Raw genomic sequence first — 26,112 nt, forward strand, 5'->3', positions numbered from 1 at the left:
GAAGTTATGGATGAGCTTTGAATTAGGAGGGGAGCCAGTCTTGTCTTATATTCCATCCATTCTATAAGCCCACGGTCCCTTGCCTTTTCATGAGGGCCCATCAATATTTCATGTGCAGGTGTCAGTTGCTGTAAACTGAGCATACACTAGCACGAACCTGAATTAATCATATGCAGGAGGAGAGAAAATAAAATGCCTTTTCCTTAGAGCCCAAGTTTCACTGGCTGCCCGGAAGCCTGAAAACCACAGGGTGAACTTTCTGCTAATGGAGGACCCCGAGAAGAAGCTGAATCAGAAGAGTGACGGCAAACCCCGGAAAGTACGATTTAAAATCTCCTCCTCTTACAGTGGTCGAGTGTTGAAGCAGGTCTTTGAGGATGGGCAGGAATTAGAGTCGCCAAAGGAAGAATACCCTCACAGTTTTCTCCAGGAGTCCCTTGAGCCAATGGATGGTGTTTATGGGTCTGGGGAAGCCCCCAAACCTTCGCTGTACTCCCCTAAGCTGACTGCTCAGAGGATCAGTGTATTCAGAGAGGGCGATGCCTACACTTTGGCAGGCAGCCAGCCTCTGTTCAATGATTACAAGGCGAATGACCATAAGGTTGGTATTGTGCATGGTTATAAGCTTTAAGGGTAGGGCTTCCTGCAGTGTGTCTAGAGAAACACCTAAACGCTTCAGATTTGTTTCTTGCTCTCACCAGCTACCATCCAGAGCCACAGATGCACCAAGCTGTTGTTAGAATAATATTTCCGGGACAAAAATAACATGCTTGTTGACTACTCATTGGAAAGTGCAATGAGCATAAATAGCGTTCAAATTCCATCCAGGGTAATACCTTGTAATTGGGTCTTTGGCTGAGTTTTCTCGGTGTGTAAATTAAATAGAGGTGCAGTGGTTTTCAGGTTGCCAGACTGCCATTTTAGAAAATTATGCAGCAGTGGGTCGTTTTGTTTCCTGCAAGAGCTGAGTGTTTGAAGGTGCCCATTTTACTACAGCCGATTTCTCAGCTGTGGTTTATCCAAGTCTTGTTTTCCTGCTGTCACCTTCCTACTGCCTGCTTTGTAAGTGTTTGTCGTTTATTATTTTTGCCTTTCCATTACTCATTAGCATGGACTCTGGTTAGTTGGAATCCTGGGAAGAGATGGTGAAAAGCAAATCAACCAGAGATGTGACCTGGGGAGACGTTTGAGCTAATAGTTCAACTGAAGCATGCATTTTATCTGTGAATTTCAATTATCTTCTCTAGTACCATGTATAATCAAAAGCCCATACATGATTTTCTTTTAAGCTAGAAGAACCTGGAAAATACTTGCAGATGCCAAAATTTGTAGAAGATGTGTACATGCTTGTGCCAGTGGGACCATGGATGCCTTTTTTTTCTTTTCATCATTAAAAATAATTATACAATGTGTCTAGGTTATTAATAAATGACACACCAGGGTATGTTCTCATCTCTAAAGTGTGAAATTCAGATAATTACTTCCTAATCATTTTTTATTGTTCATTTCCTAAGGGAATAGACACTACATCTACTGTAGACAAATGTATTGAACTTGCTGTAATTGATACAGTATAATTATAGGAATGTCCACAATTACCAAAGATTACCAGGCTTCTTTTCAATATTTATGTTAGTAGAGTAACATATACATTGTTAAGTGCTATCGCATATTATCTCTGTCTCTATCGCATTGGATCTTTGCCATAATCTTGGAGAGAATGTTAAGGTCAATCCCACTGTGCAGGTGAGAAAAGCTAAGTGCCAAGTTGATGAGGGTTCCACTAGGTATTACAGGGTCCCTTGGCACAGAGTCAGAATAAGAATCCAGATCTTCTAATTTCTCATGCTTTTTGCCTTATGGCATCTTCCTTTTTAAGAACAAGATCATTACATAACAACAATGACAATATCAACATCAACACCAACAATAATGACAGCTACCATTTATTTTGTACTTATTACTAGGGACTCAGTATTTATCTTAAGCTATATTTGCAGGTTTAGAATTTAAAAAGCCATACTTTATACAAACCTCATACAAGGCCATGGTAGACAATTTTGGGCTGCTTTATAAGTCATATGCCAAATTCGGCATTTCTGTGATTTGACGTGGATTTACAATACCTGATAAATGAGTCTTCATGGCCACACAGCTCAGCTGGTTAAAACAGTACTCTAGACGATTCCTGTTTGGGTTCATTATCTTTCTATTCTTTGTTTCCTGATCAAATGCCACATCCCAATCTTAGCCAGGTTCTGGGTTGGAGGGGCCATGATGGGTTTGTGTAGCATCTCCCACTGAGAAAGTTTGTCAATGTGGTATTCATGCAAAAGAAGGAGACAAGAACTGGAATGTCATGATTTTTCAATAGCAAATCCAATTGTAAAATAATCTCTAGTAACTACTGGCTAGGAGACCACATTGGGTAGTCGTTAAGAGCAATGATTCAAAGAAAAGTTTTTTGAATTTGAACAGACATTTGTACCCCAATGTTCATAGCAATTCACAGCTGCTAAAGGTGGAAACAACCTAAATGACTATTGGCTGATGAATGAATAAACTGATGAATAGTACATACACAACAAGGCCATACTATTCCACCTTTAAAAGAGGAAAATTTGACACACCACAACACGGATGAGTCTTAAAGACATTAAGCTAAGTGAAGGGAGTCAGTCATAGAGAGACAAATACTGTATGATTCCACTTATGAGAGAAACCGGGAATTGTCAAATTCATAGAGATATAAAGAAGTATGGTGGTTGCCAGGTGCTAGAGGTAGAAGAGAAAGAGTTATTGTTTAATGAATTCAGAGTTTCAGTTTGGAAAGAAGAAAAAGTTCTGCAGACAGATAGATAGATGGTGGTGATAGCTGTGAATGTGTTAATGCCACTGAACTCTGAGACACTCAGAAATGGTTAAAATGGAAAATATATTATATATATTATACAACAATAACAATAATACTAATAATGCAAATAAAACAAGTTTTGTTTTTGTTTTTAAATACCAGGGGTTAAACCCAGGGTATTTAGCCACTGAGCTGCATCCCCAGCCCTTTTTTATTTCTGATTTTGAGACAGGGTCTCACTTAGTTGCTGAGGCTGGCTTTGAACTTAAAATCCTCCTGCCTCAGCTTCTCTAGCTGCTGGGATTACAGGCATGTGGCACTGCACCCTGCTGAAAGCAAGGACTTTTGATGTCATTCAAACTTAGGTTTGATGTTCATTTCTACCCACTTGGAGTGTGAGCTTGGCACTCTACTTGACTTTGCTGATCTTCAATGTCATCCATGACACAAGGGCAGTAGAAGTAAGTATCTGCTTACAGGGCAGTTATTGTGATTAATGAAGAGAACACACAGGAAGCACCTTAGCATTATGCCTGCACCTTGTATCTCTTTAGAAAATATTACTCACCATTGCAATTAAAAGCAGGTTCTTATCAAAGAAATGTTGATTCTTTTTTATTTTATGTGATGGGTGGAGAAAGTGGCTGTAAACTAATCTAAATATTTTAAGGAATTAAAACTGAGGTTCACAAAAATGTGGAAGCAGAAAAGAAGGGAAGTAACAGTTACTGAAACTCATTTCACACGTACTATATAATTTCATCTTTGTGATATTTCTAGGAGAGTTTTACAAATTGAGAAAACAGAAGTTCAGAAGGATTAAAAGCTTGCATGTCTCACACGGTTGTCAAACAATATTTGGATAAAATTTGAATCAGATTTGCCTACAAAGCCCATCACATTATTACGACCCAATAACGCATTTCTGCATTTAAAAACAGCAATGGAAAGATTTAATAATACCTGAATAACAATTTCAGTTGTCACAGACACTGGAGTATTTTAAAAATGTTTACCCACCAGGTGGCCATCCTGGGCTATGGAAGGAAACGATAAATTTCTGACCCCATCCTGACCCTCTTATACAAAAGTGGCTGCTCCTCAGGGGAACTGGGTGTAACCGGATAATGAGAATTTTGGTTTCACCAGGGAGTTTCCTTAGACACAGGGAAGAATGTGGCTATCAGCATGACAGAAACTTAACCACACCTTCAAGGTGATTTGGGATCATCCATCTTTGGAGAATATTAAAAAGTACTACCTATCCAGCTTAGAGGCTGGGGTTGGAGCAGATGATCCCTGATGCTCTTCACATATTCAGAGTTTTGCCTTCCAAAAAGGAAATGAAAAGAAGACAACTCGAGATGTGAAAAGGCTCCTCGTAACTGAGCCTCTTTGGCTATCACTGGGAGTAGAAATGGAACCTTCCAAAGCTCCTCCGTCCTTATCTTCTGATGGTCAGAAATTGATAGTCCGGAGTGTGAAATAGGAGTCCAGTGTGCATAAGACGACAGGAAAAGGAAGCTGCTACATGATCCCTCGACCAGAGGGAGAGAAAAAGGGCCAGATAGGGAGCTTCACAAAACTTCACACTGCTTCAAAAAAGGGAACTTGAACACTGAAGTCTGGCTCAAGTAGGGTTTTGGCTGAATACATGAAGGTTTAAATTAGGGGACTGCTCGACTGTAGCATCTAAGTAGATTTGATTTATGTAGTTTTGTAAGCAGGGGAAATATTTCATGAAGGCATTTAGGTATGTAGCATGAGTGTGCATGAACTACTGAAGAACAGTTCCCAATAACAGCAAAAACAACAAAGCCCACCATTAGCATAGTTCCTCCAGCTTTTGAAAAACCTATTTTATATTTTCTATACCACCTCCCATCTGCAGAAGTTAATATCATTAGCCTCAGGGAGAAGAATAAAAATATTTAACAACAGGGACATACCCAACCAGCATGGAAGGCAGCAGAATTGGGCAGGGTCCCAGGATTTGAGGTTCTAAGAATGAACTCTTTACCCACTGGGTTTTGGGACGTTCAAGGCTCCTGAAGGGAGGCTGGATAATAGGAGGGCACTCAGGAGTCTCAGGAAAATACCTGGTTACCATCCAGTATGAAGGGATTTCTGTATTTTAGTAACTAACTTGTCTATGGTGGTGCCACCCAGCTGCATGTCAGCCCACTTGCAAATGAGTAAGCCGGAGTTCTGAGACTACCCAACTCCCCTGTACCTCACAATAGGTGGACCAGAGAATTGGGATTCGATGCTGTTTGCCTTCAAGCTGCCCTAACTTTGGATTTAGATCAAGGAATTCCTCGACAGTTATTCCCCGGACAACTTACTGCTCTTCTCCTCTTCCTCTTCTTCCTCCTCCTTGTCCTGTGCTAGAGATTGAACCCAGAGTCTTTCGTGTGCTAGGAAAGTGCTCTACTCCTAAGCAACACCCTTATCCTCCAGGCTTCTTTACTGCATTATGGTATTGCCCAAATGAGTTCCTGAGCAAACTATTAACTAACATAAGCTAAACCCATGCAAGTGAACATGAGCTATTGATAATGATGCTCTAGAAGCATATTTATTGATGTAAAATATTTTCATGTTATATGGATTATCAAAAAACAGGTTACAACTGAGTAGCTATGTCAATCCTCAATTGGGAAAGGGGAATTCTTGTCAATAGTGCAGGGCAGGTGTTATGAATGTGGGCTGTAGGAGGACAGACTTGGGTTTGAATCCCAGGCAGAGAACCTGAGAAACTGCCACCTTGGAAAGGTACTTAACCCCACTGAGACACAGTCTCCTCATCTGTAAAATGTGGAAACTTCTTCATAGGGATGTTTGCAGAGGGGTAAGGTAATTGGTAAACTGCCTAGCATGACATCTGGCACACAATAGTGCTCAATAAATGGTATTTGCTGATATTGCCTATGCATAGAAAAACGTAGAGCTATATTTACATGAATAAAAAAAAGTGTTAAGTTGTGTTTATTAAGCACCCACTGTGCCCAGCTCTGCATTGACTGTTGTGGTGTTCCGACGCTCTAGACCTTGCTCTCCAGAGTCTGACACTCTGAGTAGTTTAACTTTGAGAGTTACCATCAACAAGAAGGAAGAGGTTGGTTTTCATAGCTATCAGAGAAAATAAACAAGTCATGAAATGAACTATAACTCCTGGTCTGATGTGTTCACAATCTTTGAATGTTGGAAATTCCTTCTCTCCTACTTCCTGGGGTGTTGGACAGCTTCTGCAAACCTGTATTTGGTGATTGGTGGTGAAGGTTTCATGTTTCTTCTCCATTTCTCTAGCCTCCACCTATTATAGATTTTGGAAAGATAATCATCTACACAAATAACCTGAAAATCATCCGAACCCCAATGGACAAGAGGGATTTCATGAGGAAAATTCTTCAGAAAGAAGACCTGGCTGAGGAAGAGTCTCTGATGAGCAAAGAAGAAACCTATGGAGACAGAGACCAGAACGATGGGCCTTTGTCAGAGACGGAGAGCACATTTCCCCATGATCAGTACATGCAGGTGTGTCAGAGGGCCAGATTGTCCCACTCGGGGCTGACCTTATAGCTGTCCAAATCATTTTGATTATTCACTGTTTAAGTCAAAACTTTTGAATACGAATACCCAAAATGTCTAAATATTAAAGATGTGAAGACATTTTAGTATTTGTTATATTTTAATGGTATGTTGTTAGCAATAATCATAGAACAAAGAACATATATAAATCCATATTTCAAATATTCATAATTTAAAATTTGGGGGGCATACTTCTTTTGAGATATGATTATGTATTTTTTGGTTTCACTGTGCAATGTGGCTTATGAACAGCTAGTTTTAAAAGCTCAAAAAAAAGTCAGCTCTTTCCTCTTTCCCTGGGTTCATTTGTGCTTCTCTTATTGCTATTATCCTTGATTCAGTCTCCTTGAAGACATTGCATAAAGCCAGGAGTCTATTTTGCAGACTAGTTTAGTTAATGCTAAGCAATAATATTTTTAAATCCATGATCCCAGGCCCAACTAAACTGCAATAAAAAGCATTGTGTTGAAAATGAATATAATTGACAGCTGAGACACTACTGTCAACAACACTGAAAGTCACACCTACTCCAGGGTCTCTTGGGTACCACACTTGTCCAGAGATGGCCTGACCTAGTGAGAGCACCAGTGCTAACCGGTTTATTAAAAATTAGAAGCTGGGTGTGATGCACGTCTGTAATCCCAGCTAATCAGGAGGCTAAAGCAGGAGGATCACAAATTCAAGGCCACCCTCAGCAACTTAGCCAGACCCTGTCTCAAACAAACAAAAATATTAGTATAAAAATGTCTTTAAGAACATTATTAAAGCTTAATTTCTTGGCCTATTTTTAGGTAAAAAGCAGGTATAATATAAAAAGCAGTTGCAACGTTTTCCCTCCAAGACAGCCCTGTGCGTGGGCCACCACTGATCAGACAAGCTCAGATGAGGGGAGGAGGAAAGTGTTCTTTAATCCACCGTGTGAGGTTTGGGGTGGGGAGTCAACTTTGATGAATCTCAGCTAAGAGAGTAAAATCTTGGGTAGCAGGAAAATGAATTTGTTCTTAGATTCCATTTCTTGCAATCTAAAGCATTCTGTGGAACTCCCTGTCACCTCCCATGAGTTGGTGAGGGAAGCTGAGTGGGGAATACCCCACTCTGCGAGGGTTTAGGTGATGAGAATAAGAAAGTGGAAACTGGCCTCAAAGTGACAGCCAAGGTGCCAAAGAGCCCCTGTTCCTTCAGTTCTCTCACCTTGCGAGTCCACCCACCTTTCCACGACTCCTCCAGCGTCCACTTTCTTCTCTCCTGCTTTCTCATCTCCCTCCCCTTCCCGCAGAGCCCCAGCTACCCAGTCTCCAGAGAAAGCTCCCAAGGTTCTGTTGGCATCTACTCAGGTCTCTTTCCACCCTGATCTCACCTTTAATAATGGATTTCTGAAATGAAAATCTGATTCTGTCACCCACCTCATAAACTTACTACCTGTCTAAGCTTTTGGTATCCTCTCATTGCTTGGTACAAAAACCAAGACTCCTTTCTTGTTCTAGAAGACTCTGAATGGCCTGCTGACCCCTCCAGCCCCGTCTCTCACACCTCTCTCCTCATGCTCTCCACCCTGGCACACTGCTCATGGAACCATCCCTCATATGTTCTTGGTTCTTTTCTACCAGAGGCAAATCCCCTCTGCCTGGAATGTTCCTCAGGTTCTCTGCCACCTTGCCTGCAGCCCCTGAGATCAGGGTGGAAACATCATCCCCTGAGAGGGATATTCTCGGGCTTTCATGAAGATAAATCCCTCCAACATGGATCTGTCGGGGGACTCTTCACTCCTCTTCATAGTGCAATTTTGTGTGTGTGCTAATCTGGTTAACTTTTGTTCTTGGCTTTTGATTTGGCTTCCATGAAGGTAGAGGCCATGTTTGTGTTGGGTGCAATATAGAGGTTTGAGTGTTAAAAAAGTAACGACTGGCATATATTACATGCTCAGTAAATATTTAGTTAAATGTTTGTTGAAAGAATATTGAGATTTAAAAGCAACGTACAAGCTGGTGAGGAATATTCTGCCAATGCCTTTTTCTTGTCTTCTGTGCAGAACTATTAAGAACTGTAGCAGGCAGACAACTGGAAGTTGTAATCGAAGCTCTACTTTCTGAATTAAAAAAAATTTTAATTTTACTATTTCTCCTACCATATTGCCTCCTTTAGGAGCACTTTCTTTTTTGGGGGGCTGTGGGGGAGAGGGCTAGAACTGGTAAAATGCAGGTCACATTGCAGGCCTAAATGGGAAAGCAACAGCAGGCCTGATATGACAATCACCTTTAAATTCAATTTGGAGGGATGCGTGTTTCTTAGCTGTAGGGCTGTAAACTAGGGCAGAGCTGTGCAGGCAGACGGTTGCCGTGGAAGGTTATACTTCACTTGTCTCTCCTTTAAACTCTGCTTTAAATTGCTATTTGTTTGCCCAATCCCTCATGCAATAAATGCCCAGACAAGTTTTCTTCTAAAAGAGAGGGTCAAAGAACATCAAGAAACCCCTTCTGACCAAGAGACTCTTTGTTCTGTTATATGGAACCAGGACGCAGCGAGAGCCTGATGAAAGAGCAGGGCAAGGCTGAAAGCCAGGCCTCGCTTGAACCTCTACATCAACCATCAAAGAAAAGGAGAAGAATAATTGAATCGAGACACAGTTAAATGTACAAGGGAAAAACCTGGCTTTGCGCTCAGTGGATTTTAGAATATACATCGTCAGAGTTTCTTTATGCTTTATGTGATCTCACCTTTGAGATATTAATAATGATGTTGATGATGATGATAATTATAGCAGTAATAATACCAGCTGCTATTTATACAGGGCTCACAGTCGCCAGGTATCATACCCAGTGCTCCTCAGTCCCTTTCATACTGACAGGAGCCTGAGTGGCAGTTATTACCAATAGTCTGTCTGCAGCGGGGGGAAACTGAGGCTCAGAGAGATTAGGTAACTTGCCAGAGATCATTAAAGCCAGTAGTCAAGTCTAGGCTAGGCACATCTCTCTGCCAATGTTATGATTGCATTCACCTTGCCATGCAGGCTCTGGCTGGTGCTGGATGCCATTGTCAAAGCCACATAGTCTTTGAGTGAAAGGTAGGCTGAGTGGTTCTGCTAGAGTCTAGAATCTAAGCCTCACTATGCAGCTATGCTCTATACCCTGCTGTTAATTATTTACTGAGAAGAATTTTTTAAAATACTGAGAAATGAAGAAAGAGGCATGTATTTCATATGTATTATATGACATATAGGCTCATTAAATACTTGTTGAATTAGTTGAATGACTAAACAGAGCAGGTTCCTGTGATACAAGCCTATAATCCCAGAGACTCAGGATGCTGAGGCAGGAGAATTACAAGTTTAAGGCCAGCCTCAGCAACTTTAGTGAGATCCTGTATCAAAAATAAATAAATAAATATATAGGGCTGGGTTTGTAGACCAGTGATAGAAAATTTGCCTAGTATGCATGAAGAAGACCTGTGCTCAATTTCCAGTCTCTCTTTCTCTCTTTCTTTCTTTCTATAGGTATACATGCAAATATATTTATTTTTAATACTTTAAAGGAAGAAAAAGAACTTCTTCATTATTAATATATTAAAATATGGCAACAAATTTTTTGTTTTTTAAATTTTTTGTTTGTTCTTGTTAAACATGACAATAGAATGTATTTTGACATATCATACATACACGGAGTATGACTTCCCATTCTCAAGGTTTTACATGATGTGTAGTTACACTGGTCCTGTATTCATATATGACCATAGGAAAGTTATGTCTGATTCATTCTGAGGAATTTCTCATCCCCATTTCCCCACTCTTCCCCCTACTTCCCCCCATCCTCTCTGCTGCCTATTGTGAGGTAGCATCTGCACATCCGAAAGAACATTTAGCCTTTGGTTGTTTGGGATTGGCTTATTTCTCTTAGCATGTCAATCAAATATTAATAAAAGTACACAAACATAATGGGTTGGGTAACCTCTTCCTTCCCTAAATCTAGAGTAAATAAGATTTAACATCTTCCTAGGCACATTGCAACATGATGAAGGTACTTTCAAAACTTCTCTCTTTTCAGAAATGATTTTTATCTTCAGGTTATAAAGGAAGCTGTGTTGGGTGGGTAGAGCTGTCTTGTTCCTAGAGTTTAAGAACAGGAAGGGTTCTTTAGATTGTTGTTGTGTTTGTTTATTTGGCACCAATATGTGAACAACAGTGGGATGGACACTGCCCTTGAAGTGGTGGTAAGAAGGTGCTGTCCCAGGGCGCTTGCTGACTGGCTAGCAGGTGCACTCAGCAGAGCAGGAGACCTGCAGCCAGGGGCAGTGCAGACAGCAGTGGGCAGGGCTTCTGCTCTGGAGGTGTGGGTGGGTGAGGATCATGACTATAGCAAACTTAATGAGACGGGGTTTTGCTGGGGAGAATGTCCTTACCAGAGGGAGCAGAGGCAGGTCCATATGAATTCAGGCCAGAGTGGGTGGGCATCTAGGCTGGGACTGTAGTTCTGGGATGATGAAAAAGGGATGGATTTGAGAAAATGTTTGAAGGTGAAATGGGCAGGACATATTATTGGATTCACTTGGTATCAATCTGGTATCACCCCTTATTTCTTGGGAGATTCACAGTTTATAAGGAGTGTGAAATTGCAGGTTTCCTTGAGACGTCTTAGGGGAAGAGCAAGATAATCACCCAGGTATATTTTCTTTAGAGTGAAAGTCAAGGACTGGAGACTTATTGGCAGGACTTAGGAGGAAACTGACTTTTATGGGGAATCTACGGAATGCCAGAGAATGTTGCATTTATACATATTTTCTAATTTAGTATCCCAGCTACTTAGACATTCCCATTCCCATTTCACAGAAAGAGAAACAGATTAGAAAAATTAAGGGAACTGTCCAAGTTGTACAGCTGCTATCAGGCAATATTCTCAGTCTATTGACTCCTGAGCACAGAGCTCTTAATCACCAGGCCTTACATAGTTCTCAAAGAGGAATAAAATATGCCAAGAAATGATAGCTAAGCTTTGAAGGCTGGTAACACTGATTCATTTATTCTTTTGTCCACTCAGTCTCTCAGTCACACAAAATGATCTTTCTTGGGTCATCTACTATTAGACTACAGTGAAGTCTATATACATAGTCACTAGCAGCTGGAACTTTGGTGATCAGTCCCCTGGGATCAAAACCTGCCTCCTCTTCTTCCCAATTGTGTGTGTGACCATTACCAATTAACTTCTCAGTATCTCATGTTTCTATCTGAAACACTCATATTATCTCACTGGGATGTTACAAGGGTTACATGGACTGATACATAGAAAGCTCTTTGTACCTGGCACCAACCAGGCATGCCACAAGGGTTCACTGTTTGTTAGTATTTGGCAGTGAGAAAAATAAAGTCTTTGCCCTTATGGAGCTTACAGAAATAACATGTCAGATGCTCACAGGCATGATGAAGAACATGAAGTCTACGAATGCCAGTCGTGGTGGTAGAGGATGCTGTCTTAGCCCATGTTCACCAGATAAATCCTCTCTGATAAAATCGCTGTTATCCTGTGTTCCGGCCATCACTGGCATTTGTGGGAAGTATTTTTTCTCTAATTTTGTCCCAGCCTTTGCCAAGACCTGCATGTGAATGATAAACCTGAACTTGCTGCTGTAACTAAACCCTGGCCTGTCTCTTGCAGGAAGGGGAACTTCCCCAGGACAACTGTTTTCACTGCCGAGGTTCTGGCAGTGCCACCTGCTCTCTGTGCCACGGCAGCAAGTTCTCGATGCTGGCCAACAGATTTAAGGAGTCCTACCGGGCCCTGAGGTGCCCTGCCTGCAATGAGAATGGCCTGCAGCCTTGCCAGATTTGCAATCAATAGCTGTGGATTTTGCATGTCAGCTTTTATTGTACTCTCCCTAAAGTTATTTCTAATAAACTGTCCCCTCCTCCTCCTCCTGCCTCTCCCAGCAAGGAAGCCACTGCAGCTGTAATCACTTCCACCGTTAGCAAAACTCAATTACTCAGTGACATTTTGTGAGGCTGGGAGCATCTCCATGTGGGTCTAAGTAGCAGGGGCATTTTTGAATCAGAGTCAGCTTTGAAACCTGTTCTAAAATTATTCTTTCAGGAATGTGTGCACGTATCTCACTTGATTTAGCTCAGTTTTCACCTTGCACCAGTGAACAAATAAATGTACACTTCAGGCAGCAGGTTGAAATTATTTTCTGGTTGGGAGGTATTTTGCAAAATTATGTGGTAAGCATGGACTCGAAAGGCAGCTTTCTCATGAACTGAATTCCTGTTGCTTATAATACATCTGAAATTGTCATTGGTCAAATTGAATTTCTAATTAAGCAGAAGAAAGGGAGAGCCAACACTGAACACTCCAGCAGGCCACCACAAAACAGGATGTTCATCCCTGAGATAGGCAAGCTGAGGAGGCTTGTCCTTCCAAAGTCTCTCCTGGGGGCTTTGCTTAGGTAGCACCCATGCAGGCAGTGAGCAAGACTACTTCTTAGGTCAAGATGAGATGGGACATTTTGAGTGCCTCTAATCACTGAAGTTATAAGCCAAGTCGAAGCTATTTATGATCAATTTGGTGCTCCAGTATGTGTGTGATAGGACTTTTTCCAGCTCCTGAATGGTTTCCAAATAAACAGATCTATTTTAAGTTTAATATGTAGCCACAATGTCTACATAAAAGATGACAGATATTTTGGAGATATCTATTGGAAGACTTCTAGGAGAAAAACTATGCAAGGATGATTTTAGGCAATTATATTTCTACTGTCCACAGATGCACATACTGTGGATTATTTTCTCCTAAAGTTTGTTATTAAATTAAAAAGACACTTTTGTTAATAAATTTTTTGTAGCCCTAACATCCATTCCCCATGTCCCTTGAGAATAACACTGTAAAATCTATTATCTATTGAGACCCATTACTTTTCTATGATGATTTTGACTTCATAACTTAACCATTTTTCAAGATTTGTTTGTTAATCTCTAATATACAGCTATTAAAATACTTCAGCTTTGGGGGCAACATAAATACTTCTAATAAAAAGCATGAAAACATTTTTTTGCAGTCATTTTATTTGCTTGCCCTTTCTTACTACTGCTCACTAGCTTCCTTTGCTTCCATACTTAACTACCTCCTGCCTCTTTGTAGTTTTCTCATAGCTGTCGACTCCTCTGCCTTTTCAGAACACCAGGGAAAGAAGTGGTGTTTAGAGACCTTTATATGGTATTCTGGTTTAACATTTGACCACAAATACTGTTGGAGCCTCACATGCCTGCATGGCAGTCCTGCTAGATCCTTGATGTATGCTGTTGCCCAGAGGCACCAGCCCTTTGGTGTTGCATGGTTCTTACAGTTGTAGAGTTGCAGTGCAGGAGGCAGATACACAACAGATAATTATAATAGAATGTGACAAGTTCTGGGATAATTACAGGGAACATTTGGAGTACACAGGAGGGACACCTTCTAGTCTTATTGGCTTTGTGTGTGTGTGTGTGTGTGTGTGTGTGTGCGTGTGCACGTGTGTGCTGGAGATTGAACCCAGAACTCGCCGAGCAAACACTCTACCACTCAGTGACACCTCCAGTTACCTTAGTGGGCTTAGAGAGTCTCTACAGATGAGGTATGAACCTTATTATCTTCTCTTCCTTACCCATGCTCTTAAGTGACTATAATTCTTAAAAACCTCACCAGTAGCTCAGGAGGCTGAGGCAAGAGGATCAAGAGTTCAAAGCCAGCCTCAGCAACTAAGCAACTTGGTGACACCCTATCTCAAAATAAAATAATAAAAAGGGCTGGGGTTGTGACTCAGTGGTTAAACTTCCCTGGATGCGATCTCTGGTAAAAAAAAAAAAAAAAAGAAAAGAAAAGAAAGAAAGAAAGAAAAGAAGGAAGGAAGGAAGGAAAAGAAACAACAAAACAAAAAACTCAGAATAAATACATCTACTAAGGATTACATTTGTTTTAATCATTGTGGAATTATCTATTTATTCTACCCTTAACATCTACCCTTTTACAAGTTTTAAGTATACAATATGTTAATTGTTGACTATCAACAATTTTTATTTTATTGAACATCAAGGATTTTTTAGTAGACAAAATGGACAAAATTCCCACCCCTGTGTAGCCCACATTTCAGTGGGGGAATATAGATAACTAAATACACAAATTTAAATATATATATATATATATATATATATATATATATATATATATATATATATATATAAATTTTATATATGTATTTTATATATTTTATATATGTAATTAATATATATATTTATTAATTACATATATAAAATATGTAACATATAATACAGAAAAACATTTATACAATATAAAATATAAATATAAATACAAGAACAAAAGAATGTCCAGTATATTAGAATGGGATACATAGTTGAGAGAAAAATAAGACAGTGGGAGAGATGGAGATTTGGACACTGGTTCAGTTCTAGTTTCCAGGGGGGCATTGTTGAAAAGCTGTCACTTAAGTAAAGGCCTAATGGGGCAGAGGGAGTGAGTTGTGTCTGGGGTAACATCATTCTAGGCAGAGGAAATGGAAAGTGTTAGACTCCTAGAAAGGAGACTAGCAAAGAAGCCAGTGTGTGTTCAGTGTGCACCTGGGGACAGGTGGGAAAGGATCTCAGAGGGGAAGGCTGTGAGTGTGGTGAGGGGACGCTTTCCCATTTTGCAAAAGCCTCGGGGACTGTGAGATGCTGGTCTGGACAGGGGCTGTTCTCTGTCAACTTCATGTACTCTCCTTCTATACTCTCCCCCGAATGCTGGGGCAGGAGACCTACAAACTACAATTCCTAGACTCCCTTGATGATGGCTTCCTGTCAGGGTCTGCCAATGAGAGATAACAGCAGGAAAGTGCAAGGTGGGAGGAAGGAAGAGCCCTCCTCTTTTTGGACCAGGTTCTTGGCTGACTTTCCTAAAGAGCAGCTGCTCTAGCAGCAGCAGCAGCTGAGAAGGCTGGGTCCAGCAGCTTGGTTCCATCAGGAACCACTCTTATGGCTCTGATTGTGGGTTTGGTGTAACACCATTTTACCTTTTATTCCTCCAGCCGAGGGTGGTTGTGGCTTCCTGCAGTTACTAATCTTTGTAACCAAATCCTATAATACATTCCCTCTGTTTGAAATATCCAGAGAAGGTTTTCTGTCTTCCTGATTGGATTCAGATTCATATAAAGCCTTGGGGCAGAGATGGATTGTGATCTGATTTGTTCTATGAGGCCACTCTGGCTGCAGTATTTGAGAGAAGATGCTATAGGGCAATGGCGAAAATGGAAGTCAGTTAGGGTCTATGGCTATGATCCTGATGGCAGTGAATGGTGGCCTGGCAGGGTAAAAGTGGTTGAACTATAGAGGTATTTACAAGGTGGAACCACAGTGTTTGTCTACTGTCCTTTACATTCAGAAATATTTTATGACCCCTGTATGCAAGATATACATACCTGGTCAGTTTCAAGATGGTGGAATAGAGAATGTCACTTTCCTGGCTGCTCCATGGCAAAAAGCCAAGAAGGCAGATAGGCAGCTTCTCAGCAAGGTGAGGGAGTGAACCAAGAATTGGCTCCTCCACTGCATGAATGGAACCCAGGGATGATCAGAGGTGTAGTCTTCCAGCGTGGAATGACAATTCCTGGGCCCTGGAGGTGCACTGATTTAAAATCTCCAGATACACTGGCATTCGGTGAAGAACCTGAAGCCTACCTAAGCCTAAAACCTGCCTGCAGGAGTTCCACCTATGGAATTACCTCTCTCACTCCAACAATCCCACCCTGAGGGTGGGGCAAGCATCACACTCCAGACCACCCCACCTAACACTGCTGAGAAGGGAAGCTGAGAACAGTTTGAACTCCAATGGAAAAAATTCTTTAACTTTTCATTGAGATCTTTTTTTCCCCTTCTTTTCTGTGTTTAATTGTGAACTTAGTGGTTCATGGACATTTATGCAAATTTATATATTTTTTTCTCATTTCTAGCTTTTAATTTTGGCTGTTACCAGAGATTGAACTAAGGGGCACTCGACCACTGAGCCACATCCCCAACCCTATTTTGTATTTTATTTAGAGACAGGGTCTCACTGAGTTGCTTAGTGCCTTGCTGTTGCCGAGGCTGGCTTTGGACTCACTCATGTCTCAGCCTCCCAAACCCCTGGGATTACAGGCATGTGCCACCATGCTGGGCTTCATTTTGAGCATTTTTGAAGTCAATTATTTTTAATGAATCAGTTTTTTTTGAGGATTAGGATTTTGGTTAGTATAATTTCATTTTGTTTGCATTCTCTTATTGTTATTTCTAAGTTTTAAAATTTTTATTTTATACATATTTTTTTCCTCTCACTAGTTTACATTTAGAAATATTGTTTATTTTCTCTTTTCTTCTGCTAACAGCCAATCTGTACTGTTGTTTCTTTCACTCTTCTTTTATTGTTTTACTTTTATCTTCTCTCCTCTTCCCTTATAATCCTTATATCTTACATCACTTCTGTTCTCTCCTAGTCCACCAATTGAAATTGTAAACCCTTTTGCAAACTTGTTGTTTTTATTGTTTGCAGTAACTGATCATATAATTTCTGCTTATTGTGATAATTAACATTATAATCATAGTAAGAGGTATTTGTTTAATGCTGTATATTGTTTGCATTGGTTGTTGTTATTATTTGTCTCCCTTTAAATAGTGAGGTACTGGAAAACTTCAGGGACACTATAAGTCCACAGAATAGAGACTCTACCACCTCGGATCAATATTGTTAGATGGGTGGACACACAAACAACATGAAAAAGTATGTGAACAAATCACCCAAATAAATCAATATACTTTAATAATAGAATGTATTGACACCACAGTGGAAGAAATGTTAGAGAAGGAGTTTAGAATGTACAGAGTTAAACTGATCTGTGGAATAAAGAACCATAAAAAGATTGAAATCAGAGAGAAAATACTGGAAGTGAACTATCACTTCAATAAAGAGACAGAGATTCTGAAAAAAAAAATTTAAGCAGAAATCCTCAAAATGAACGAATCAATAAACCAAATTAAAAATTCAATTGAAAGCATCACCAACAGACCAGATCACTTGGAAGACAGTTTCAGGCAATGAACACAAAATATATAATCTTGAAAACAGAGTTGACTTTGGAGAAAAGATGTTAAGAGACCATGAACAGAACTTCCAAGGAAAATGAGATAATCTGAAAAGACCAAATTTAAGATTTATTGGGATAGATGAAGGTGCAGCGATACAAAATGAAAGGAATACACATTTTTTTTTCAATGAAATAGAATCAGAAAATTTCCCAAACCCAAAGAATGAAATGGAAAATCAAATATATTTGGGCTTCCAGGACCCCAAATATACAAAATTACAATAGACCCACACAGGCACATTATTATGAAAATGCTTAACATACAGAATAAGAGTAGAATTTTAAAGACTACCAGAAAAAATAACAGGTTACATTTATAGGGAAAACAATCTGGGTCTCGGCTGATTTCTCAACTCAGACTCTCAAAACTAGGAGATCTTGGAATAAGATACACCAGGCTCTGAAAGAAACTGGATGCCAGCCAAAAATACTATACCCAACAAAATTAAGCTTCAGAAATGACAATGAAATTAAAACCTTCCAAGATAAACAAATGTTAACCTTTTAACATTTCACAACTAGAAAGCCTGCACTACAAAACATACTCTATAAAATATTCCATGAAGAAGAAATAAAAAATAAAAGTGAAAACCAGCAAAGGGAGGAGCTATACTAGAAGAATAGTCAGTCAAAGGAGAAACAAATTCAAATTAAAAAAGGGACAAGGAAGGACATTTCAAGCTGCTTAAGGGAATTATACATCAACAAGACATAACATTGTAAATATTTATGAATCAAACAATGGAGCATCTATGTACATCAAACAAACTCTTCTCAATTTCAAGAATCAAATAGACCACAACACAAGAACACTGGGTGATTTTAATACACCTCTGTCACCACTGGATAGATCCTTCAAACAAAAACTAAATAAAGAAGCTATAAAACTAAAGAACACATTTAATAATTTATACTTAACAGACATACGTAGAATATTTCATCCATCAGTACCTGAATACACTTTCTTCTCAGCAGTACATGGATCCTTCTCTAAAATATATGATTATCTTAGGCCACAAAGCAACTCTTAGCCAATACAAAAAAATAGAGATGATACCTTGCATTTTATCAGATTATAATGAAATGAAATTAATAATCAATGATAAAATAAAAAATAGAAGATACTCTAAAACAGACTTATTCTAATAAAATTCCACTTAAGAAAAATAGACACTTTCCTGTTCTAATTAATGCAGAAAGCTAAATATCACCTAATTTACCCTTTGCAGTTGTAAAGATGACAATGTTGGGTTACATTATTATCCAAAGAACCATTCACTAATAAATAACCTCAGAAATATCTAATATAAATAAAGGTCAATTTGTATTTGATATTAAATATCAATTGTCCTTGAATTAACATTTTTATCTTCTCCAAGCTAGTAGCCAGCTTCAGTGTCCCTAAAGTATATACCCACTTATTCTATACTAAGAAAGAGGAAGTATACATTTATTTAGTTATGAATTAATCCTTAAATTTTAAGCTTTGTTTGTGAATAAATAATAAAAAATACTTATACGTGTGCAAGTGAACAAGAACCAAATTATTTAGACAGCATTTCATTTGAAGCCTAAGGAAAAAAGCATTCATTGTACATAAAACTAAATTTGTAGAATTTGACTGATGAAACTGGTCCTCATACACTATTCTGATTAAAGTAGTTTTATATACAATTCAAAGAATAAAAAGCCAAATATATACCTCTAAATATAACATTGCTTCTGCTCTACCCCCCAATACTATTATAAAGTACTTTCGATATCAGAAGGCATTATTTATGTCCTAAATTCTGTTGCCATCTAGATACATTTTAATTTGGTCTAGCATTATTCATTCACACTTTCTTTGTATGAATTTACTATATATTTATATTCAACATTATATTGTGATTAAAATTTTTCAACAAAAAATCTGGAAAAAAGGAAATATTGATAGACTCTACCTAAATCAATAATCAGCACTTCCTTGTTCACTTGTTCAGAAACCTACCATGTGTCCAATTCTCAATTCATTATTTAATTAATTAGTGTACTTTATGCTAAATCCCGCAGCATAATATCAACTTATTTTCAATATTTGCTTACTGTTTCTTTTGAGATACATAAAATGAAGTATAAGAATCATAAGAGCACACTTGATTTATGCACATATTAATGAATTCATACATGTATGTAATCCTAAAATCCATAAAGAGATGAAACTTTACCATAACCCCCTAAATTTCCCTTCTATCCTTTTGAGTAAAATCTTGCCCTAACTTTTCATGAAACAATCATTGTTTTAACTGATTGTTTTCTTTTGTTTTAAACCTTGATGTAAAAAATATCATATCAATATATGTATACATAACTTCTTTTGCTCAGAATAGACACATGAACATATTTGAGATCCATCTACATACAAGCATGTATCAGTGTTTCTTTTTATTGCAGAGTGTTTTATTATATGCATGTACTATAGATTGTTAATTTTTAATTCTTTTTTTGTTTTTGAATATGCATGACAGTAGGGTGTATTTTGACATACATACATCGAGTGCAACCCATTCCAATGAGGATCCCATTCTTGTGGTTGTACATGATGTGGAGATACATTGATCAGGTATTCATATATGAGCATAGGAAAGTTATGTCTGATTAATTCTACTATCTTTCCTATTCCCATCTCTTTTCCCTTCCTTTTATTCCCCTTTGTTATTGATGGATATTGTTCTATTTCTAATTTTTACCTGTTTTAAATAAAGTTGCAATAAACGAGTGGGGGTGAGGGGAGATGTCTGGTTCTACTGGTAGAAATAAGCTTGCACTAAACTATCCACTTCCTACTTTGTGACCTACAAACATTTGCCAGTGGGTTGGGCAGTATTGGTGCAAATTTAGCCAACTATTACTCCCAGGATGACAAGGATTCCTTCAGATCAAGGGGAAAAAAAATAAAGATTGAAAACCATCATGACACTGTAATTAAAATAATTTATATACTTTGAAATTCAACAATTTTTAAAAATGAATATGTCTTTAAAAATTCAACATTTATCCATTCATTTATTCATGGAACAATTTTCACTGGATTTCTAGTAAGTTGTAGGCATTTGTAATAGGTCCTCAGAATAAAAACTGAGCCAGGCACAGTAGTACATTCCTGTAATCCCAGCAACTCAGAAGGCTGAGGCAGGAGTTTGAAAATTCAAGATCATCCTCATCAACTTAGACTCTGTCTCAAAGTGAAAAATAAAAAGGACTGGAGATGTAACTCAGTAGTAAAGCATACCTGGGTTTAATCCCTAGTATCAATAAAACTAAACAAAACCAATATCATTAATGGAATTAAAGTTTCAGGCCTCAGCATAATAAGCAAATTTAGCCTCAAATACCATTGCTGCTTAGTCTGGTGATTTTCATTTCCTCTGCTAGCCAGGTTAGCTGGGTTCAATTTGGTGGCTGTATATGCAGTATATTTACCAACTGAACAAGCACATATCACCTTACTGTGTGCAGGACCCTTATCTAAGCACTTTACATTTACCAATTCCCCAACCATCCTAACAATAAAATTCATTCAGTTTACTGATCACCTCTTGGTTCCACACATGCTGCTTCTTTCCATGCCACACCCATCCAAACAGTGGGCCTTTTCTGTGGTTCTCAACAATGCCTGGTCTCACTGGGCATGGAAGTAATGAATGGCATTGAAAATGGCATATACCTGGAGGCTGATCTTGAGTCACAAGGATGTGAACATGTTGCAGGACTTGTTTTGCTCACTGTGCTGCTCCCTGGAACCACAGAACTAGGCTGCTGGTCTCACCTCCCTTCTTATCTTAGTTTACTCCTGCTAGTATTTTGTTAGCACAGTAGCTCATGTCTTTGGCCCTGGTTCCCAACTGTGGCTCAGCCTCAAGGCCTATCTGCCCCTCACACACACAGATCTGGAGAGCCCAGGGGCCGTCCTTTCTAAGACTCACCCTTTTGGGAAGGGTGGTTTGTGGTTGCATTGGCAATGTGTTTCCCTACCTGCTTCCCTTGCAGATTTGGTGGGGCTAGAAAGGCAAAGTCCCTAGGTCTAAACCATTGCCCTCTACTTTTTTTTTTCTTGTTTTCATTTTGACTTTCAGGTAAGATCTCCATGAAGAGTGAGTTGCCAATTTAAACTTTTTTTTTTTCCCTAAATAAGCAATGGATGCTTGTTGCGAGACAGATTTTGTCAGCACAAGAAGCCTTTTTTTAGTGTATTGTCGTTATACTGCTTTAGTTAATAGTGGAGTTCATTTTGACATATTCATAAATGTATATAACATAATTTTCTCCATTTCAATCCCAGGCACTTCCCCCTTCCCTCCTTGATCACTTTTTATACTCTATTGGTCTGTCTTCTATTTATTTTTTAATTGATGCATGTGGTTAGATATAATATTGGAATGCATTATGGAATACATACACATAGCATAATTTGGTTAACTTCATGCCCCAATTCTTCCCCTGTCCCTCCCCTTCTCCTCTTGAAAACTGTATTCAGCATTAACTTTGTGTGATCTATAATTTACCTTTCCAAATTCACCCGGCCAAAAGCATCAATTAAGCTTAAGTCATAAGGAGGATGATTTAAAAAAAATTCTAAGTCTTTTACAAATATGAATTCCTCTGGTAATATATTCATTTGGGATGAACACTAATGACATTTCTAAGAAAAAAAAATTCTGTGGTTTACTAGAGCTTAACCGGAGTGAATTTTATGCTAAAAGTAAATTTGAAAGAAATGTTCACAGTTGTTTTTTCACCTGTCCTCATTAGTTGCATCTCTTAATTTTCTAATTAAACACAGTAATTATAGAGAGTTCACATTCATGCAATTATGTGAGAGAGAGAAATAGAGTTATGTCAGTGTCAAGATTATGGCATATAATTACTGCCTGTGTTAAAGAACATGTAAAATCCAGAGGATAAAAGAAATTAGCAAGTTAGTGAGGCCCTAAGCAACTTAGGGAGACCCTGGAACTATAGTAGAACCTCCTCATTGTTTGAGAGTTGGGGTTGGGAAGAGAAAGAAGGAAGGAAGGGGGCAATTAACTCATGCCTTGATAAAACTGGAGTCGACCTAATTTCCTTTAACATTATGAGTTTCCTCTTTATACAGTTTCCTTAGCATCACTTCTACCCAGCTCCCAAGCACGTCTTCCCCTATCCTGATTATTTCCCAGAAGATTAGGATCATTAATTTATACTAAGGTATAAGTGGTTTATAGAGAATTGACCATGCCTGCTTTTTTTAGGTTTGAGATGTTACATTTTTGGAGGCTTCATATGTGTGAGGTCATATGAAAGACACAACCAGCCACAAATATGAAAGAAATAGAATATCTTCCCTCAAGGACATCCTTGTTTCACAGATAGCCAGATATTTAAGTGAATATTTGGAGAATACAGTCATAGGGTCAGAAAAGGAAGAGAGTAGAGAATGGTTAACTCTTCTTAAGATGTTAAACTTCCTCATTCAGCATGAGCTCCCTGTAGACAGGAACTGTGTCTCATCCCTCACCTTCTCCCAGAATCTTACCAATGTGTCTGGCCCAGAGATGTTCAATAAACATTTGGTGATTTATTGTTTTCAGAGATACGATGGTTGGTTTCATCCCCAGGGCCTTCAATGTATCGTTTTATGGGACAGTGGTTAGCTCCTAAAGTGGCTCCTACTGACACCCACCTCAGAATTCCCTGCCCTTGAGAGTGGACTGGACCTAGCGACTTTCTTCTCACAACAGGATATCTGACAAAAATGATGTGCATCACCCCTGAGCTTAGGTTATAAAAGACTATGACTCCCTGTTTTTATTTTTATTTTTTAATCATCCACCTGATGAAGCCAGCTGCTGTGACATGAGCTGCTTTTGGAGGGGTTCACATGACAAAGAGCAGAAGCTAGCCCCCAGCCAAGAGCCAGGGGTGAAACTGAGGCCGTCAGTCAGTGAACTGATGGAACCAAATCCTGCTAATGACCACAGGTGTGAGCTTGGCAGGGACGCCTTCCTGCTGAGCTTAAGATGACAGCAGCTGGCCAGGCATGGTGGAACATGTCAGTAATTCCAGTGACTCAGGAGGCTAAGGCAGGAGGACCGCAAGTTTGAGGTCACCTCAGCAAGTTTGTGAGGCCCTAAGCAACTTAGGGAGACCTTGATTCAAAATAATAAATAAATAAATAAATAAATAAATAAATAAATAAATAAATAAATAAATAAATGGCTGGGGATGTAACTTAGTGGCAAAGCACTCTTGGATTCAATCCCCAGTACCAAAAAAAAAAAAAAAAAAAAAAAAGTGACAGCAACGATGACACCTGAACTATAGGCCTAGGAGAGACCTAGGAGGAAAGCCACTCAGCCTATGTGAGGCACAGACAACACACTATGAGTTAGTAAGGATTGTTTTGAGATAGGAAGGAAGTTTGGAGATGATGTGTCACATAAAAGTAGGTAACTAATATAAAGTCAGACCATCTTCTATTACTGATTGAATCTTTTATGTCCAAGGGTTTTTTTTTTTTTTTTTTGTATGGAGAGGAAAATCTGCAATCATTTGTTTTTTGTTTAATGCTCAATTTATTAAGCTTGTGAATCTGATACCAAAAACTGAAAACCAATTTTTTGGGGGGCCTTTAAACATCGATTACAAATTTATTAAGCAAATCATTTAAGAAAATTAAGCTAGATGCAATTATATATTTAGAATGACTAATCCTTTTAAACATTTCTAAATCTTAATTCACAAACATAAAAACAAAAATCACAGAATCTTATTGCTAGAGTTGCACTTAAATCTACTCTAAAGCATCAATATCATAGACTTGTGCTTGTTTTTCTATGCTTATTTTGATATATCTGCAGGATTCAGTATTATTATTGTTATATTTTCCTTTCTGGGGTCACAGATTTTCTTAGGCAGACTCAGAGAAAAGATTATCTTATCAAAACAGCTTAGATTGCAGGAGTTGGTGTGTTGGATGATTAATTCTTGGGCAGGCTTGATTGCTTTTCCCAAGGTGATTCTAATCCGAACTGCAGTTCCATAGCAAGCTTTTCTATCGTTACTGGTGTCTGTTATGCCAGTGAAACTGTTTCAGGCCTTCTCTTACGCCTAGGGTTTAATTTTTGCAATCTAGTATCTGCCCCTGAAATTTAAAAAAAAAAAAAATCACCTCTCCATTGTTATATAACTGATTATCTTGTCATAATCAAATATTGATTTGATGTCTTAGCATTAAAAGCTGACATCTTCCCTTCTGGCACTGAGATCTAATCTCCCAGGAGTTGAGGGCTGGAGTCTGTAATCGGCATTCCTTTGCTGGTCATCTGGTGGTTGATTACTTTGGAAAACACTGTAGAACTCTCCTCCTGGTTGGTTATTGTGAGCACCCACTCATGCTGAGCAGCCCCTCCTATTCTTGGAACCTACATTTTCTGGGAATATTTGGCTTCCAGTTTCCAATATTTGTTCTCCTTATACAGATAGAGAAAGGCAGATGATTATGTCTCACGGACATAAAAATTAATAGAAGAACTATCAAGCCCTCCTAATTATTAAAATCAGTAAACAATACACAGGGTTATATTCACCATTTTGTATTGCAAGAAAGTTTTTGGCAGATTTCACATTCAATTTTCTATTTTGAGTCATTTTGAAGTCATAGACTTTCACAAGACTCATTTCTATCATGATGATGATGGTGATGACTTTGATGATTGGATTATAATTGATCTCAAAAGACAGATCATCTTTTTTCCAAATGGGCCAGACTAAACTAGAGTATCTTAGAATGCGCACATTTGGGTGATAAAACTATAAAAAAACTAAAGGAAGTTATCAACATAATATGAAGAAAGGAGAGGAAGCATGATGGGAGGAGGCTGATGGAAGGGGTAAAAGGGGTGGGTGCAAGTTCTACTTTTTGGCCCAGGCATATATTTATTTTGTTTTGTTTTCATTATCTGAACTTTGTTTTTACAATAAAAATTTTTATTTAAACATTGTCACTATTTACCCATTGGAGGGGGGGCCCTTTATGTTGCTCTCTTATCCTTTACACGCTGGTCCTGAAACATCAACAGAAGGAGGGTGGAAAAATGTTCTGATTTTTTTTCCTGTCCTAAATCATGGAATTGGCTATTCTCCAAGGGATTCCGTTTCCTTCTAGTAAAAAAGAAAAAATAATAATAATTTTAAATCCCAGGAATGAAGCTCTGGGAATTTCTAGAAGGTGCAGTGAGCCAGAGTTCTATTGATGTTGCTGCTGGGTCACTCAGAGCTGAAAAAGTACTTTTAAAGGTCATTATTTCACACCGATATTTCCAATTTAACTTTAATACATTGCTATTCCATGCTTTTCTTATGCCATATAAGGTTTCATCAACTTAACAGAGCTTTATCCTGAATTGACAGGCCTTTGCTATGTCATCAAACTCCTGGGTAAAGCCAAGACATGCCTTCTGTTAATTTCCTCTTTGGTGTAGAATATCCATACTTTTATTATTTACATAATTCATAATTTTTGG

The 26,112-nt window shown here is 38.6% G+C and overlaps 1 protein-coding gene across 1 annotated transcript; it reads left to right on the top strand.

Annotated features, from left to right (window-relative positions):
* The first annotated feature begins 265 nt into the window (after window positions 1-265).
* Window positions 266-12,270, top strand: Grxcr2 (glutaredoxin and cysteine rich domain containing 2). The gene is made up of 3 exons (XM_076855949.1): window positions 266-601; window positions 6,164-6,391; window positions 12,088-12,270. The coding sequence occupies exons 1-3, from the start codon at window positions 266-268 to the stop codon at window positions 12,268-12,270; spliced, it is 747 nt and encodes a 248-aa protein (XP_076712064.1).
* Window positions 12,271-26,112: the final 13,842 nt, after the last annotated feature.

This window comes from Callospermophilus lateralis, chromosome 5, assembly GCF_048772815.1.
Source record: "Callospermophilus lateralis isolate mCalLat2 chromosome 5, mCalLat2.hap1, whole genome shotgun sequence".
NCBI classification, from domain to species: Eukaryota; Metazoa; Chordata; class Mammalia; order Rodentia; family Sciuridae; genus Callospermophilus; species Callospermophilus lateralis.

Excerpts from the sequence above, each read along its gene's own strand:
- Grxcr2 (XM_076855949.1), top strand. The coding sequence starts at position 266 with ATGGAGGACCCCGAGAAGAAGCTGAATCAGAAGAGTGACGGCAAACCC. Across the intron at positions 602-6,163 it reads ACAAGGCGAATGACCATAAG|CCTCCACCTATTATAGATTT; the intron begins GTTGGTATTGTG and ends CCATTTCTCTAG. Across the intron at positions 6,392-12,087 it reads CCCATGATCAGTACATGCAG|GAAGGGGAACTTCCCCAGGA; the intron begins GTGTGTCAGAGG and ends TGTCTCTTGCAG.